This window comes from Maylandia zebra, linkage group LG1, assembly GCF_041146795.1.
Source record: "Maylandia zebra isolate NMK-2024a linkage group LG1, Mzebra_GT3a, whole genome shotgun sequence".
NCBI classification, from domain to species: domain Eukaryota; kingdom Metazoa; phylum Chordata; class Actinopteri; order Cichliformes; family Cichlidae; genus Maylandia; species Maylandia zebra.
Window position 1 is genome coordinate 18,595,074 of NC_135167.1, and position 19,000 is coordinate 18,614,073.

The following is a 19,000-nucleotide window of genomic DNA, read 5'->3' on the forward strand; positions in this document are numbered from 1 at the left end:
AACACAGCTGAAACTAATTGGAGTAAAACAAGACAAAGGAAGAAGACTTAACACAGTGCACAAGAGACGAGGGGCAATCAAAATAAAACGGGGAGTAATCAAAACATGAGAACACCAAACATCAAGATGGAGACTTGGATGAAACCATGGAGACTGTACAGAGAGACCAGACAGAAACAGCGACATGAATGGGGAAACGGAAAGGGATCGCAAAAGATGACAAATAAATATTACATAACCAAGGCACATGGACTCGACTACAATATAACCTAGGAACATGAACTAGTGGATATGCAGAGGATGTAATAAATGCTAAAGGAAAAGAACAATCGTGAAAAACAAAAAACAAACTAAAACAGAAATCCATAACCCCTCATACTCAACACTCAAGTCAAAGACAATAATACTGTATAAACACATTCATTTCCATTATTTAGGAACTCGGCTCTTTCCCACTCTTTCCACTTCTACAGATTAAGTTGGTTTAACTAATAACTTTATTTATCCTTAACTAAGTTGGAAGTTAAAGACTTGAAGCCTAATAGTGTTTTTGTTTGCCTTTTAGTGTTGATAGCTGTATTCTCTTTCATTCTGATCAGATACCCTCGATGATAACAAATCCTTTCCTCTGATCCTGCCAATTAGCTTGACACAAGCTTGTTCAGTGACTGTCTTCTGGCCTCAGTAAAGCTAGAAGGTTACTTTGTCTTCTCATGTGTGCCCTCGTGTTTTCAAAACCAACAAAATGGGGACAGCAGAGAACAGGGGTGGGGTTTTTCTGGCAGTAGCACATAGCAAAACAGTGACATCAGCCTCTAACATGCTTCTACGATGTGTTCAGATAAACAGGCATGCATTTGCCTCAGCTAGGTTAGATCATGTAGGAAGGAATTGGAGGGATGTGAAAATATTGTTTTGAGATGTTATGTTCTAAGTTGAAGGCATTGTATACGTTTTTGTTGTTCAAATTTAGATGATGAGGATGTAAACCTGAGGGGGTAGGGCTAAATAAGTATATACTTCTGCCTACTCCTTTTCAAACAACTGTATGGAATGATTTTATGAAACGTTGGTGAATGTATATGTTTGAAATAAAAAAGAACTGAACTGAAACCTTCCTTTGAGTTTTATTGTTACACTGACCTAACACTAGCAAGAGCCCTGTGATATATCGTACCCTCGTGTACATGCACTATGTGTTTAAGATGGCACAAAAATGCCATATGAGCACGTTTGCTCACAATGCCTGAAATATCTCTATAACGATAATGGTAAATTCTTTTAACTTATTTGATGTTTGCTTTAAATGGTTGCGACATATTTGAAATTAAAAACAAAACAATATTTTATCACCTTATCTTGTGAACCTTTCTCCTGTTGGGTGAGGTACTTAGGTTATAGGCGGTGACATCATAGCCTGGATGCCCTTAAATTATTTTAAGCTTTAATGAAAAGCAGGACTGAGGTCATGACCTAGTAGTGCTCAAAAATAACCTCGGTGTGAAAATAAACAGATTAATCCTGTATTAAGGTTTTTAGCAAATGAGGCATCTTTCTAAGGTCAAGTCCTTCTACTCTTATTGTAATTTTGAGAATGTTATACATGGTTTTATTGCAATTCCCCTTGACTACTGTAATGCCCTTTATGTTTGTGTGAGTTATGCTAACTTTCACTCCTCGAATTGGGTCAAAATGCTGCTGCTTGCCTGCTTACTAGAACCTGTAACTTGGAGCGTATCGCCCCTTTCCTGGCCTGCCTTCACTCTTGCCTTCAGGATTTTATTGCATGTTTTTAAAGCCTTCTGACCTCTCAACACCTTATGTTCATTAGATGTCTGTGAAGGTTCTCAGTCATCCAGGTCATCGTAGTCAAAGGAGCTTGCAAGGAAAGCGTCTGGACTTCTTTAAGTTGCTTGAAGACGTTTCACCTCTCATCCGAGAAGCTTCTTCAGTTCTAAGGTCAAATGGTGGAGAGTCCCAGATATAAACCTAGTGGGAGTGACCCCCCACAGAGGGACAAAAGGACCCCCTGATGATCCTCTAATCGCCTGAGCCAAGGTGTGAAACTGGGTTTATATCTGGGACTCTCCACCATTTGACCTTAGAACTGAAGAAGCTTCTCAGATGAGAGGTGAAACTTCTTCAAGCAACTTAAAGAAGTCCAGACGCTTTCCTTCCAAGCTCCTTTGACTATGTTCATTAGAGGTCACTGACATCTGCTAACCAGTAACTCCCCTCTGTCCTGAAGACTAGACTGAAGAATCGAAGGGACTGAACTTTCTCAGGACGAGCCCTGTAAACTGTGGATTGAGTTCCACTTCCCCCTTCTTGCAGATTTGTAAAGTACGCCTCAGTTTCATTGCTTGGCTTGAACCCTGAGCGAGAGTTGTAGATATTTAGGCTTTTAGCTATGTTTATTATTGTGTGGCTGCTCTCGAAACTGTGATTCTTTTCCTTCAATAAACAAAGAATAATAATTTGTTTATTTATGTAAATAGTTAATCATTAAGAAAAATATCCTTGGTATAAACCGAATGTGCACCAATCAAGTACATTTTACTTGCCCGGTTAAAATGTAACACTTTACATTTTAACAAAATGACAGCATTTCAGACATTTTATTTTTTGATTGTTATTGTATCTGTGCATGCGTCTGTGGTGTCTGTGTTAAAGTACAGCACTTTGGTAAATGTTGTTTTAAATGTGCTTTATAAATAAAATTGTATCGGAAGTTCAGGGTGATCTGTGTTTGTCCAACAGGTGGCAGCCTGCAATTAATAATGTAAGGTAGGAGCGCTCTCAGTGGATCCTCAATGAGAAAACATGTTTTTAACTCATGTTTTTAACTCATGTTTTCTAGACATTTTGGTTTTACTTCAATATACATTTATATTCAAATAAAGTTTTTTTTTTCAACAAGTTGATAATTTAGCCCTGCAGTTTCCATCATTAAGTAGGTTCAGCGGTGTTTCAGGTGGTAATAAATCATATGAGGCACTATGTTCAGTTACACAATGTGGAAATCATCTCTCGTCTACAATCTTCTGAGTTCATTGTGCTCTGTTTGCTTGGATCCTTTATGTCCAATTGCTGAGTAGAAAATGAATGGCAGTGAAGCAGGTGACTGACACAGTGTGGATGTTCTCAAATTAATTCAGGGGGGCTTCATAAAAAAACTCAGCCCTGTACCCGTGTAATGATCAGCAGCCTGTGCCAGATGTAACAAATGGTTCACTTGGTCTAAACATGTAATGACTTGACATATTTTTGTTAATTAGCTTGTAATACGTGTGTTTAATAAGAATAATAACTGCCCTGCTGTCACATCAGTGACTGTGTTTTATCATTTTAAGATCGTTGTGTCGCAGGCTTTACATTCATATTGCGGTTTGTCAAAATCTGTCTCAGAGTGAGAGACGAGGGAATCCACGGTACAGGTTTAGTGCTGATTAGAAATGAGCAAAAATACGGGTCTTTCTCTTTATCAAAGAGAAAGACCCGTAGTGAACACGGGGGGTCAGCTTGTTGTCGGCCACTTGTCAGCGAGTGATGAAGAATGTGAAGCCTCTAATATTTATCATTACACTGCACCCCATAAGTCACCCTGTCTAAGCTGGTGCCAGATGTGACTTCAGAATAAATGTGCAGCCTTCACCAGTGTTCACATGCAGCAGTATTGAGATGTTTTTGTTTGCTGGGATGCACCCTTAAACAGTTCAGCGCAAATGTTTTAGGCACCACGACTAAAATGAGGCTGATTTGACAGAAAAAATGAAGACCTCGAGCCTGCACCTGCACACATTCTTTCCAAAACTTCATTGACATTTTCTTTGAGTTTAGGACTAGACTTAATCTATATCTGGGAAACTGGCTGTCAGCATCTTAATCTTAGCTTAACTTTATGATGTTGGGATCAGGGCTCTACAGGAGCCATGACATCTGTTCCATTGCTCTTCTTTTCCCTGATGGTAGCTCTCTACGCTCTACAATCTAAAAAAACTTGTGCATGCTATTGCAGCTGCAATGTTATGTCCTAATCTAAAGCAGTACTGCTCAGATGATGCACTAAAACTTACATATTTACATTGTATGCGCTACGGTGCATCACGTGTGCTATATAGAAAAAACACAATATGTCCAGCTATGTGTGTGGCTTTTAAATGAGCTTGCTTTGGAGGTCGACTGCTTCTCTCCTTCCCACACATTTAAAACCTCTTATAAGAATGAGTAGAAATTAGAAACCCACAGCACCAACACTGAGCTTTTATGTGTCACAGCAAGTCATGCCGCACACGACCACTCACATCTCTCAAAGAAAAGAAGCAGCCAGATTACTGTCTAAAGAGAAGTTTGTATCTCTGTTTTTATTTCCCTAGAACAAATAAACAGTCTTAAAACTTAAATTATAAACACTGATATAAAGACTAGATATTAATTTTAATTTGCAACACAAGATATCAGTGCGGAAGGTAGCCAAAGGGAGTCTGCACAATCACAGCAACAAAGGAATAAACATTTGTCCTCCCATATCCTGGTGGGCCTCCTTTCCCAGCCTCTCATGTCTATTTAGTTTTTTACATGAATCAGTGAGAACAGTGCCAGAAGTGTGTGGGTGGTTCTGGGACAAAGTTTACTGAAGCTGAAGTTTAGGTGGAACAGGCCCCATTCAATAAAACATCTGGATAAGATGGGAGGGGAAAGCCCTGGTGATGCACACCCCTCTTTGCTCCTCATGAGGTTCACACATGGCTTTTATGACACCTCGTTCTGTTGGTGATTTGTAGCTGTTTACATACTGCTTTTAAGTTTACGGTTTGCGAGATGAAGTGCTTAAACTTTAAAAACTAATGTTGAGTTGGGAGATTTTGTTCTTGTTTAGGCAACTAGGAGCATGTCTCTTGTAGAGCTTTGATTCTGGCTGAATGAGACAGATTTAGGTACACCACATGCAGGGGCGAGTGTGGGATCTCACCCTTGCACGGCTTTGCACTCTATGAAAATTCTGTTGCAAACTTGTTCCCTTTTCAGTCATAACAGTTTCAATCAACCGTGAACACCCACACCTAACTGCCTTCTCACTCAAACTCAACCTGTCAAACAGAAACAATGCTAACTCTTGATTTAAACATCTGCTCTTTGAGTTCAGGTTAAAGAGGTGCTAATTTTGTGTTAAAGGACCAGTGTGTAGGATTCAGTGGCCTCAGTCAATCAGTTAAAGACCCACCGCTTTCCCAAGTGTGACGGAGAATCGGTGCCCATCAGGTCCCACTTACAAAATTATCTCAGAGTTTAAGCTCAATTGCCTATCCAACTGGAAACATCTAGAAGAGACCAGATCTGTGTTTTGTACTTGTTTTCTCTTGTAGCCTGCCCCAGTTTTGTTTCACTTTGTTTTTTATTTTGAGGGTTGCTGCTCTTTCTTGTTCTAAATAATATATATGATCAAATTTGCAGCAAATTTGTGAAAATTTGCTGCAAATTCAACATGAAAACACAAACAGCCCTGATTGGAGTGTGCTACCATCAAGTGATTGGAGAAGTAATCAGCAAGCCCAAGCATGAAGATGAACAATGCCGGCCCACCTCATATGTGGACATAGCCACCAAGATGGTTGGTAAAGTCCAACCACGAAGACTTGTGTTGAGTATACCCTACATACCCTGGATAATTCTCCTTTCTAATTGTTAGAATGACCACCATTTACAAAACTGACTTCATGTTTTGTTCACTGTGATCTGAAACTGTGACTAAGCCCGTAAACTCATTAGGAAAAGGCTTTCAGAGGTCATAGAGCAAGAAACTCTGGGGCCGTTTTAGCCCTGACTTCTACACAAACTGAAGTCATGTTGCAACAACAGGAGTCGCTCCCTGCTGTCCATTAAAAGGAAAGGTCTAAGGAACTGTCACAAAGTCCCAGACTGTTGTTCAGAACAGGTCTGCTAGATTTTTACATCATGATGATCATTGGAAAAGAATTCACAGGAACACGGCTAATATTACTGTTATTGGTTATGTGTCATTAGCGTGGAATTATTTCCTTTAATGTAGCAGCCACATTTGTTTTAAAAGTAATGTATGTTTTCCAAACTTCTACTAAAAGTTATTCCAGTGAAATATTTTTTTAATCATTTCAGACATATAGAATACACACAAATTTTAAGGAGTAATACTTTTATGAAAATGTTCTGCTTTGGCATAATTAGGTTACATAAAGAACATTTTAAACAACAATTGTAACAGTTTTCAGAAATCAAACAAAAGTCAACATCTACTCTCTCTCTTGGAAAGAACTGAATCACACACACACACACACACACACACACACACACACACACACACACACACACACACACACACACACACACACACACACACACCTTTTGATTCGCTTATTAAATCTGTGAAAGAAAAGCAGACCCAAGAGTAATTCACGAAATGCAGATACCTTTATCTAATTGCATTAACAAAACATAAATCTGCCTCTTAACTGAGAAATAAAGGAGTGAAGTCCCCGAAAACATCTATAAAAATGAGAACTTGATTAAAGCAGAAATTTTGAGGTGAAACCTCTGCAGTCCTGCTCTTTGAATAAAGTGACTTTAAAACAGGGGCATACTTTACTTAGAAACTAAAGATTGGGGTAAACAGATTTTAAATAAAGGTATCATTTACCACACAACGCAGATAATACAGGATCCACTCTGCTGCTGATTTACTTTAATCACTGGTTTAGACTGTCTTACAAATTTATAACAAATAAAATGACCATATCTTACATGCAGTGAACATGAAGGTTTTTTTTTTAAATCTGGAAGTGTGGGATGCTCTAGTATGTACTACGTTTATGCAGGAAAGATAAAGATAAAAGGTTCAGGTTCAGGTTATTTGTACCCAGTAGGTACAGTTGATTTGCAGTAGGTAAGCCATCCATCCTTAAAGGTAAATTTTCAAACAAGCAGAGACAACAGACAGTGATTAAACTGGATACAACATAACGAGGGAGTATATAAATAATTTCCCCCAGGGATCAATAAAGTATTCTGATTCTGATATGGCAATTATGGCTAATCTTTAATAAAAACCTATTTAAACTGGGAAATCAGACTCCCATCATTTCATTGCCCTTATTTCTGAATTTTACTCCACAGTCTGCTAAAACTCGCATTAGCAGTCAGTGATAATAACGCACAGATAAACCTGTCGTGCATCAGCGCGACCCAGGACAGCAGCTCGCGCTGACTCCCGCAGCATCTCCCCCTGTGTGGGACCATCATGTCACTGAGCTCGGCGGAGGGATACAGTAACCAATGTCATCGTGGTGCTGAGGCTTTTGCAAAGCAAAAATGTCTGCCTAAGGGAAACTCGTAACTGATATATATAGAGGATATTCCCCCAGTAATTGCTGTTTAAACCCACATTTCGCTGTTCTGAGGCGTCTTTTCAGAAAACGACTCTTCACCAGATCACCCTAGTCGGGATTTTAATCGGAAAACAGGTAAAATATCAGAAGGAGTTTGCCAAAAAGCTTTCGGACCCGTGAAAGAAGTTGGGAGTTGAGAAAGACCATCACTGCGTTTTGTATTCCGGAGCTGGAAATTGAGATTATCATTTACAGTATTTGTTTATCTGTGTTGCCTGTCTTGAAGTGGTCTGTAATTTACGTTTCGGTCTATCGGAGGGCATTGTCTTCTCCGTACTGCTGTCTACACGGACTAAAAACGCTGCAGCTGCCTGCAGCTCGCTAGCTATTTTCAACCCATATGAACTAGGGACTGCAGCTAGTGTTAGCCGCTTAGCTAAGCGACGTTAGGTGCCTCCGCGAACAGTAGGCGATAACCATCGTTATACGTGGAAAATAAGCCGCACAGACCACTGACATTAACACGGTTAGTGACAGCCCGGGCAGAGGGTCGTTTAAACGTCTCGGAGTGATAACAGAGGCACGTTGACGGCGCTCTAACGCGATGCTGCAGGTCCTGGCTTTAACAAGCAGAGCCATCCATTCAGAGCGCTCCTACTAACGGTCTCATCTCTCTTAATCAGCGCAGTGAGAGAAAACAAGTAAAGAGAAACATTTCTGCACACTTTCATCAGTGATTATACGCCCGTTCTGTCCGTGTTTGCCACATGAAGGTTAAAGCCATAGTCAACTTTACTTCACAGTGATGGTCTTTATTCTTCATCCATAACAAATACCTCCCGCGGCAGTCATTTCATGTGGTACTAGTCCCCTCTGCTCAATAAACCAGCAAAGATGTAATCTGATGGACTTTGTCTTCTCCAGCTTTCTAGATCGCCAGGATGAACCCCCAGCAGCGGATTGCCGCTCTCGGAACTGACAAGGAACTAAGTGACCTGCTGGACTTTAGTGCGGTAGGTTGGTTTTTTTTTAAACGCTTTGCCATGCAGCTCCAAGACATGTGATGATTAAACAGGCTTAATAATGACTAATTGATCAATTCCTGTTAGTATGTCGAGTAGTATGATTTCACAGGCTAACCTTGATTTAGTGTCATGGCACTGGATTATGTGAATGGTTGCTTTTGCACATCTGACTTGCTCTAATTGTAGGTATGCATTTCTGTGTTTCTCCTTTCAGATGTTCTCTCCACCTGTAAGCGGAGGGAAAAATAGGCCTACCACACTTGGAAGCAGTCAGTTCAGTGCATCAGGTAGGACCTGGTCCCAAAGACCTCTCTGTAAACCCTCTGATACGTAGTCTCTCTTTATCCCTGCTCGCATGACTCATAATTCTGCACTTGAAGATCGGTTGTTTACCTGATTCTGATTTGTTTGAGTTCTGTTTGGACTTATTTATATAAATGGAGACTGGAAGAAAACTGTCTTAGTTTTCAGCATTGCATGTGATTCTTCTCTCTCCTCTGTGTGTGTGTGCTTTTCACATCTGGTGCTTGAAACATGAGCCCTCCACCTGGAATTGTAGTGCAGTGCTGTAGTAAAGATGTAGAACAAAGCTTGGTTTAGGACACAGACGGGTGTAAATGTTTTATTGATCTAATATGAGTGTTATTCATTTTTTCATCGCATTGTCAGATGCTTTAATTAGGCAGTTCTTTTGTCAGCTTGTGGTTAAGGATTCGCTGTAAGGTTTCCTTCAGGAAAATGCTGTTAATATCCCTAGTGGGATTGTGTGACATTTTCTTATTGAGCAAGATTACAGGAGCATATTGATGATGCCCCTCAAATATACGCATACATTTAAGTGTGTTTTCCATGAATTTCTGGTCTCTTTGGGTTAGGGTTAGTAGGTGGTTTGGTCGTAATAACTAGCGTTAAGCTTTTCTGCTTCTGGATCGCTTCCTATATCTATAAACGCTACAGGACATGAATCCGAAGCACATCTATTGTCTGATGTGCCACTAGAGAAAGTCAACAATCGAGCTTTATGTATTGTGAAAGCATGTCTTGTGTGCATCCACAAAGCCTCGTTGTCATCGGTTATCTGCGAAACGAAAGACACACACTGAGGAGAAATGACAAAGAAACAAGAACAGAGCTGTCACACATGAACTGCGGGGCTGACTTTTATAATACCTAATCATTCAAGTAACGATGATGCTGTGTGTGTGTGTGTGTGTGTGTGTGTGTGTGTGTATGTGTGGTCTCTTCAGTAAAACAAATGGCAAGAAATTCTAGTGAAATTGCTCTGAGAATTTTCAAATAGTCGCACCTTTCTGGTAAGCTTCCCACGCATATGTTCATGTAATGTAATAATAACACAAAGTTTCACATTGACAACAGCGTTGTCAATATTTTTGAAGGTTTTCATGTGACAGTGTTTTAGGTATACCTTTATAAAAAATAATAAATCTGAGCATGCCGCCACCACTACTATCTGCTCCCTGAGAAGTCAGAGCCGATTTGAAACAAGTTACAGGAGTGCCAGACAGGAAATGTATTGTAGAGCTTTTTCACTTGATTGTGTCAGATTACACAGGTGGAAACCTCAGTGAATGTTTCTCTAATTGTGGATGTTTTCAGCAGCCGGGTTGTTTTGTCATTGCTGCAGCAAGCTGATGACAAAAAATGAAACAGGTTTCTTTAATGTTGATTTATCTGCAAAACAAGCATTTTTACTAGGATGACTAAACATTGGTGTTGTCCATGCAGTGCACTGTAAGGCATAACTATGTGCTGTTGTGGTTTATTGTAGGAAGGTGCTCTTAAATACACTGTGGCCAGCCTGGTGCTTTTTCTGTGGAGAATTGTAAGTTACAGCTCAAAGCTCATTGGCACCGGTGTGTGTCTTCTGGTAACCAAGTTTTTTCTTCAAAACTGAACTAAGGCTACACCTGGGCTGTTGGTTAAAAACAAAAATGATAAAAATTATGTGGGCGTGACTGTGTAATTACAAGATGTTTTGTAGATTTTATTTGCAATTTGTAAATGTAATATTTTGTGAGAAACATACTATCTGCAGATATTTTTATTATTATGACATGAACTATGTTTAGAGCAGATTTAAAGAGCTCAGATTAGGTATTAATGTCTCCTTTTGCTTATTTCTATCTAAGTACAGATTTATAAATAGGCAGCTTTGTTTCAGTTCTTTTATTCCCCCTACAGTCTAGGTTTGACTGTTTGTGTTAGATAATTAAATAGTTTTTCCACACATAGTTTTAAATTGGAGCTATAATAACTCTAATTATTGTTTTATGGTAACACTTCAGATGTTTTTGTTCTTTAATTTGCAATACATCTTTGTTTGCTGTTAAATAACCGTGTTTGTTTCTAAAAATAAAATATTAGTTTGTAATGGGGGTAATTCCATGTCAGTTCTTCACCTCCGTTACACCTGACCGCATCTCAGATTCGCCTGAAAAAGAAATAAAAATCCAGGGGACAGATAAACTTCTTAAAAGGAATTATGCAAAACAAATCAGGTCCCTACAATCATTAGGTTTCTCAATATAAAGGTAGGGCTGGTGATGTGGCTCTGTGAATGTGGACTCGCTGGAGTGTGGCTCAGGTTATCTTAGATCGGTGGATTGAAGTCCTTAATATATTTGTTTGGCTGATCTCTGATAGCAGAATTGGAGAAACCATAACTTTGCAGGTAGGGGACTGATATTTCTTCACTGTGATATTTCTGAGGTATGACACCATATACTAAATCTAAATTAACTATTTTACAAAGAGCACCTTTCTGTTAATATTATACTCAAAATATGTCATGGTGGGTTTTTTTAATTGGATGAATTGAGATTGAATGATCCACTGTGTTTTAAAAAAATTATATATCTATATAGATATATAACTTGATTGATAAATAATTAGATGTAGGACAGAGAGATTACACTCAAGTGTTTTTGAGTTGCATGATATTTCTACATCCATTTATGGTTTCGTGTCACAGGATATATTTTGCTGTAAGAGACACACTCTGGAAAGATTTCCATAGCTTTTTAGCTTTTCTGTTTTTTAGTTTCAAATTTCTGAATGTTTGGTATTTTGTTAAGTCACATCTTAAATATTTCCTGTGGAACTTCAGCAAAATTCACTACTGAAACTATATCACGCTGCAGTATCATGGAGAAGATGAGCCACTAAAAGTGTCTTACATCTAAATAGCGAGAGGGAATTTATTGTCTGCTTTAGTATTTTGTGTTTTTGTAGCAAAAACTGCTCGTATGAGCTATACCACTTTTTTCCAACAAACAAGCATCCGCACAACTTTGACTCTGCAGTGGATTGTAATTTCAGGAGGCTAAATTTAGTTTGCATATGTATGCATGTATACGTTCTAATTTAAATATTCCAGCACTGACACCTATAGCGGGTAAATCCCTCTTCCCTTTAGCCTACAGCCAGAGCTCATGTCTCTCTGATCCTCAAGGTAGGGGAAGAAGCACCTACATAAGTGATTGTGAACTTAAGGCAAGTGAGTGTGCAGTCATGAGTGTGGAAATTGCAGGGAATGAGGGTTTGGATTATTGCATCTCAGCTGGGCATAGCCAGATAATTGAGGCAGAGTGGGACATGCAGGACCCTTCAAAAGTGTGTCAGAGAAAGATGGATTGGAAAAAATAGCCAAAGTGGCTCTAACGGAGATTCATCATTTCTCTCCTCCAGCTGTGTTGATGATGCAAATCTGATGAGGCCATTGACTCTTCAGTGGAGTGGGGCTGCTGTGAAATGGGTAATTTTCATTTAGTGGGTATGTAGTGGTACATTTGTTGACTGTGACCAGCAGCTGTTGTAGGTTGGTTTGTCAGTCAGATGGATCCCAAAATGAAATGTCTCATTGCCGGTCGTAGCTACAAAGAGAGCGTCACTGCTGCTGCCTCACTTTGAGGTCAGTTTTGTGTGCAAAGCATCAGATTTGGTTATTAATTATCAGATTGATGTCACCTAACAAAAATAAATACTCTTGCCTGTAAAGTCAAGATGGTTTTCAATGATTTAGAAATGCATTACAGAGAAGATACATGAAGGATGTAAGCATATGCCAGTTAAAATTGTTCAACCGTGTATGAAGGAACGATACCCTGCAGGGTGTCACCTCGCAGGAAGGCTCCTAGGTTTGAATACACTGGCTGGCTCAAGTCTCCCTGTGTGAGTTCATTTCATGTACCCTGGCTTTCTCCCGCAGCCCAAAGACATGTGTGTTGGGTGAAGTGGTGATTCTGAATTGGCTGTTTGTGTGAATATGAGTGTGATAATTAAACAGTTTTTCCACACATAGTTTTAAATTGGAACTATAATAACTCTAATTATTGTTTTATGGTAACACTACATCTTTTATTTGCTGTTAAATAACCGTGTTTGTTTCTAAAAATAAAATATTAGTTTGTAATGGGGGTAATTCCATGTCAGTTCTTCACCTCCGTTACACCTGACCGCATCTCAGATTCGCCTGAAAAAGAAATAAAAATCCAGGGGACAGATAAACTTCTTAAAAGGAATTATGCAAAACAAATCAGGTCCCTACTATCATTAGGTTTCTCAATATAAAGGTAAGGCTGGTGATGTGGCTCTGTGAATGTGGACTCGCTGGAGTGTGGCTCAGGTTATCTTAGATCGGTGGATGCTTGAAGTCCTTAATATATTTGTTTGGCTGATCTCTGATAGCAGAATTGGAGAAACCATAACTTGGTTGTCTGTCTTTTTGTGTTGGCCCTGTGATAGACAGACTTGCACCTCATGAATAGGCTCCAGCTCCTCTCATATCTAATATAGATGCCAAATAAGACATTTGCAGTGGTTAATATTTTTCTGGCCAAATGAATCAGGGCAGTGTGATGTAGAGCAGAAGTTCTAGAGAAAAGTAATCTTTCCCTGCGAGAAAGGGAGGAGTAAAGGCTGAATGTTATGAGGTGTAATCAAAATGTTCTGGAAACCAGATCATGAAAATCAAAAACCGTATCTGATTTGAGTTTACCCGATCTCTCCCTTTAAGATTATCTTCACGTGCATCTCTTGACCATTTTCAGCCCCACTTTTATTTTTCCTTCCTGCATGTCCCGCTATGACCACTTGCACTGTGTGCTCTGTGATTTCTGCACACACCCTTGAACTTGTGCAGAGAGCAATCCTAAACTTCTCTTTCAAACTGTGTCCATCTACAAATGAGCATGTTTCAGTTAAAGAATTGTCAGTGTCAATGAACAAAAGTGGCAAGTGAGGTCAGGAGCACATCCACGAGTGTGCCGTTTGTTTTTCTTGATAGTCACACGGTCGTGCATAAGAATTTCTTTTCCTCTGGGGTCAGTCTGAAGTTTCTGAGGGAGAACATTCAGAGCAAACAGCCTGAACTGTGCTTCATGCCTCTTGATCACACCTCATATTATCAACATTTCTGTCCCGATTAGATGCATCCCTAATTTTGGGCTAACAGGTTTCTAGCTGTAATCATGGACATGTTTGTTTTGTAGCCAGTGTTTGTAGCTAGTGCAAAAGATTGTGGTAAATAAAAAGGTGTGGTGTAAGTGTAGCTTATATGGAGTAATGGAGGGTTGATGTTAACCCTGTGTATCCCTGTTGGAATCAGTTGGATTTGTCTGATTTCAGTTGCTATTTCACATTATTGTGATTTGCGTGAAAACATTTGGCACAGTCATAGTTTTGACTGGGCTGCTCTAAGATCATTTATACAAGAAACCATCAATTAGACATCAAGCCCAAAAACCTTCTCCCTGAGGGGCCCCATGTGTACTTGTGTATTGTGGAGTAGTGTCTTCATGGACAAGTCTGTGTGGTCACAAAAAAATTGGCAGGCATGTGGACGTCTGCACAGAGCCTCACATTCATCATCTTTGCGATGTAGAAATTTACGTCACTCGGACCTGTGTGAACCCTAGCATTACTCTAACAGACATGGAAACTATATCACGCTGCACTATTTGCCAGAAGTGAATACATCCCTTTGGAAAATAGATCTGATTATCAAATGATCCACAGCCCTCATTTACTGCATTAAAGGCCCCATGGTAGAAGCGTAATGAGCGTTAGTCAACCTTTTTATTACTGGGATAGTGGGATAATAGTGTTGCACCAATATCTGAAGAAATGCTCAAGATATGTTTGCGTTGCTCTGGTTTTTTGAGTGTACCTAGCACTTATGGGAGATTCGTCTAGTCTCTAGTACCTTGTGTCTGGAGACAGGAAATAATGTTTCTAGCTAGTGTTTTGTTATATAGAAGATTTTATTACACACAAGTTCAATGTACTTACCCCCCCCCCCCAAATAAGAAGCAAAACTGTACAAAGAAATAAAATATAACTCGACAAATACACAAACACAAGCCACAGGTCATCACAGTCCTTTTTGTGTGTTACTGTTTGCATCTCATTTACTGTGGTCGTCCGGCCCACTTTCATGCCACACACCTCATCTGAGTCAAACAGATTTATCTCGGCCTCATATAGACAAAGATTATACACCCAGTATTCATCAAGCTTCTTTTCATGTTCTTTTGCAAATTGTAATCCTGCAGTTTAGTACAGTTGTGTACTTCCATAGTAGCTGCAACTCATTATTAGTTGGCCATCAGTTTTACTGCAGCCTTTTTCCATCTTGATTTAGATTTTTTTTTTCTGTTCCTCTGCCAACGCTCTTCATGTAACGCCATGATGCACACATGGAAATAGATATAGCCCAAGGGTCCAAAACTGAGAACCCAATATGAGAATGTATGAGAAAGTACATGCATAACTGTTTCAAACTTACTCTACAGCTCTTGAGGTTTCCCAAATGACTGGTAACACACACACACACACACATACATACATACGTATATATATATATATGTATACATATACACACATATATATATATATATGTATACGTTCTAAAAATAACCTGCGATATGTGAAATCCGTAAAGTAGCCAACTTAATTTTTTGACAATTATTATAGATTTTAAGGCTTAAGGCTATTATAGGTTTTTTTAAGGCTACACATTTTATACACTTTTCTCAGACAGGCATGAAAATTTTCACACTTTTCACCCGCAGGTGCCTTTGATGGTGTATAAAAGTTTTGTCAGCATTGGTGCGTTTGTTGGGTAGAAAACTTACAAACATACAGTACAGCACTTCAGAGTCACACTGCTAGCGATCGAAGATTTATGTAAATTTGACAAGCTGAATGCATTCTGTACTGTACAGGAGACACGGTACGAGATTGATTGATTGCACTGCAAAAAAAAAAAAGCATGCAAAATTGCACAAAAAAATCCGCAAAACATATAGCGAGGGACCACTGTATACAAAATGTGTCACTGTCTTTGCCCATAGGAGCAATTTATGTATTATGGGCCCCATGTGTTATGTTAAGTGTATTTCAGATACTGCCAGGACCAAATGCTCTTTTTTGTAAAATAAATGCATAACGTTTGGCGTGTGGTTGTGCTGCCAACTGTTTTCGAGTGATGAAAAGTATTCATTCTCCAAGTGAGTAAGATGATATAGATTCCTATCTCAGCAAATGTCACTAGTAGTGAAATTCTAAATACAAACTGTAATGCTTGGCTATTTTTTTCCTGCAGTTTGCTGAGCAGACACTTTCACAGCCTTGTTGAATTTTCTTGCATCAGTAATATTGAACTTAATGCTCAAATCTTTTCATTTGTACAAAAAGTGCACAAATAATTTTATTGGCTGGCTTTTAACTGAATCTAGGTTTGGTGCAAGCTGTTCATGAATGATGCCGTAGAGATGGTAAGAAAGGAGGAGTCAGCATGTTATTACAAACACAACCACTACAACCACACTGCTTGCTTTTTCACCCAGAGCCTTCTACTGAAAACATGTTGTTGATAATGGTTTGATGGACTACATACTGAATATTAGGGATGTTCCTACAAATTTGCTGGTCAATTAAGCTGGAGAACAAAAATCAGATGAGGTGGACAGGTCTTAAAGTCAAAAAAAAAGAGCTCAGTCTAATGCAGGGACGTCAAAGTCATTGGACACTGCGGGCCACATAACGCCCACTTTGAGCTCAAGTCGGGTGGACCAGTTAAACTCCCCTTTCTATCAGTGTAAAGAACTTCTAGTCTAACATAGTGGAAAACACCCTGAGACACACTCGGAGACCAAACATTTCTTAAAAAAATGATGAATGTGAACCTGATTCTCCATGTTTCATTATGCTTACATTGCAGCCAGCCAGTGTATTTGTGTGTTTTCTTTATCCTCTTGTATCAGTGAGTAATCTCATTGTGGTGGCTGTCTGTGTACCGAGAAGAGAGGGAACCCTAGAGCCCTTTTGGAGATGGTAATCAGACAAGATGACAACCAGTGGCCCAGACTGCAAACACTGACCATTGTTACATTCACAGTGTAAAATGCCTCAGCTGGGCGACAGCATGTCACCATCGTGTCATCACACTACCAACACTAGTAGTTCAATTAGTAACACGAGTATCACGGCCTCAAATGTGGATGACAAAACCGACAAATCACAAAAGCGAGACAAATTAACTTTATAGTTTGCCCACTGAAGAAGAGGAAATGAATCTACTCCGTGCAAGCAGCAAAGCACCATGTCTGTCAGGATGAAACTTATTTGTTGCGCTGCTCACTGGTGCGTGATTTCTGGTTACAGAAATGTCACTGACTTTCGGGTAAAATGTATAATTAGACAAACAGGTTTCTGACTAAGAAGTTCTTGGCAGAATGGAGGCTGAAATTGTAGTATTGACACTAAAAATTAAAAAAAAAAAATCTAACTGCAGTATCATTTCAGATTGGGTATTTTTTCCGTATCTTGTAATCATTGTTCCACATCCTCATCAATTTCCGATAACACCAAAGGGCTTTGTTTGTGATTATTAGCTTTAGTGACGCATAAAAAGTTCCATGTAAGCTGCACTGAACCTCATTAGGTGAAACTGAACATTATATGTAGGGCTGCAGAGCTGTATTTAGATGTTGGTGAATCAGAGGACCACCACCAAACACGTTTTGATCAGTGATTATAGGTTTGTTTTTAGCTGTGCATAATTAACTTTTGCTTTTTACTTGTTGTTTGTTAGTTTCACTTGGAAAAATTCAGCTTTTTTGATTATTAGACCAACTTTGCTGCATATCATCTGTTAAATTTGTTAAACCTGTTAAAGTGTAAAAAAAAAGTTTTTTTTGTTTGTTGTATTATTTTTTCTGAGCATACCCAATATTTATAAAATCTGATATTCTTTATTTGAAGTTGGAAATGAACAAATGGGATTGCATTTTACTGGGACAGATATTATTACAACAGGGACAATCAATAACTTCGAGAATATTGATGCTTTACCCGCGTTGCAGTTATGTTTTCTTTGTGGTGACTTTGGCTATTACAGGAGCACAATAATGTTCAATCGAGGCATCAAATATTTGTTACTGACTATATCACATAAATTAGATTGTAAAAATCAGATATTGTGTTTTTCAAGCTGTGCCAGATGCTCTAGCTTTGCAGATTGGTTGGCGTTATTGATTTTATTTGTTTATCAGTTTGAGTTTTGAAACATTTAGGTTTTCTTTAATTTAGAAAATGAGTTTTATCACGTTTCAGTGCTCAGCTGTTTAGCCTGCCATACATCGGATTACCAAGTTTCTGGTTGCTTTGTGGTACATGAGGAGAATTTGAAGGAAAAATATATTTATGTGTCACATTTAAAGATATCAGTTAGTCACTTTTCTTTTTGTTTTGTTGTAAAAATCACACTGCTGTCATGGCAGTCTGGGTGTTAATCAGACCAAAGGCTTGCACCTGTAATTAAATAGCATTTCCAACTTGTAAGCAAGACAAGAGTCTGTTTATGTGACCCACCCAGGTTATTAAGTTTTTCTTTTTGTTTTTCCTTTTTTGCTCATTTGTGGTCATTGTTATATCCAAAGCTGCTGGCTGAAGATGTTTTTTGGCGGACATTAAGTGTTGCAGCTCAGAACTAATTTCACTAATTACTGTCATCAGTAAATCTGTGAATTATTTTCCTCCAGATTTTTTTTCCTGAATAAAATATTAGAAAATGAACAGCATATGCAAATATCTTGTTTTGTTCAGACAACCACCCGAAACTCAGATATATTTCTTAATAATGAAAATTGAAAAAGGAAAAAAAACCCCACAGAAAACATTTCAAGCTGGAAAAGCCAGAATAAAAGAGAAGTGCATTTTTTTTTCATTATTATTATTGTGCTGTTGTCAAACTGGTAAACTTAATCACGTTGAGAAAATTAAAAAAAATATGGGTGGTAGATTTGTTTTGACAAAGAAATAGGTAGATATAGGAGTCATACTATATTATATATATTATATATTTTATATATAGTATATTATATATAATATAGGGCAGCACGGTGGCACGGTGGTTAGCACTGTTGCCGCACAGCAAGAAGGTCCTGAGTTCAATTCCAACATCAGGCCGGGGTCTTTCTGTGTGGAGTTTGCATGTTCTCCCCGTGTTTGCGTGGGTTCTCTCCGGGTACTCCGGCTTCCTCCCACCGTCCAAAGACATGCAGCTTGTGGGGATAGGTTAATTGGATAATC

At 38.8% G+C, this 19,000-nt stretch overlaps 1 protein-coding gene across 5 annotated transcripts in view; it reads left to right on the forward strand.

Annotated features, from left to right (window-relative positions):
* Nucleotides 1-7,322: 7,322 nt before the first annotated feature.
* tcf12 (transcription factor 12) overlaps nucleotides 7,323-19,000 on the forward strand; it is an 83,830-nt gene continuing 72,152 nt past the window's right edge. For 4 of the 5 annotated variants that reach the window (XM_004543071.3, XM_004543073.3, XM_004543072.3 and 1 more), the window contains exons 1-3: nucleotides 7,323-7,496; nucleotides 8,286-8,374; nucleotides 8,601-8,673. In XM_004543071.3, the coding sequence (XP_004543128.2) occupies nucleotides 8,303-8,374; nucleotides 8,601-8,673 (145 nt within the window). In that variant the 5' untranslated portion in view covers nucleotides 7,323-7,496; nucleotides 8,286-8,302. The remainder of the gene's footprint in view (nucleotides 7,497-8,285; nucleotides 8,375-8,600; nucleotides 8,674-19,000) is intronic. The other variant, XM_012917001.3, reaches the window with a different exon arrangement.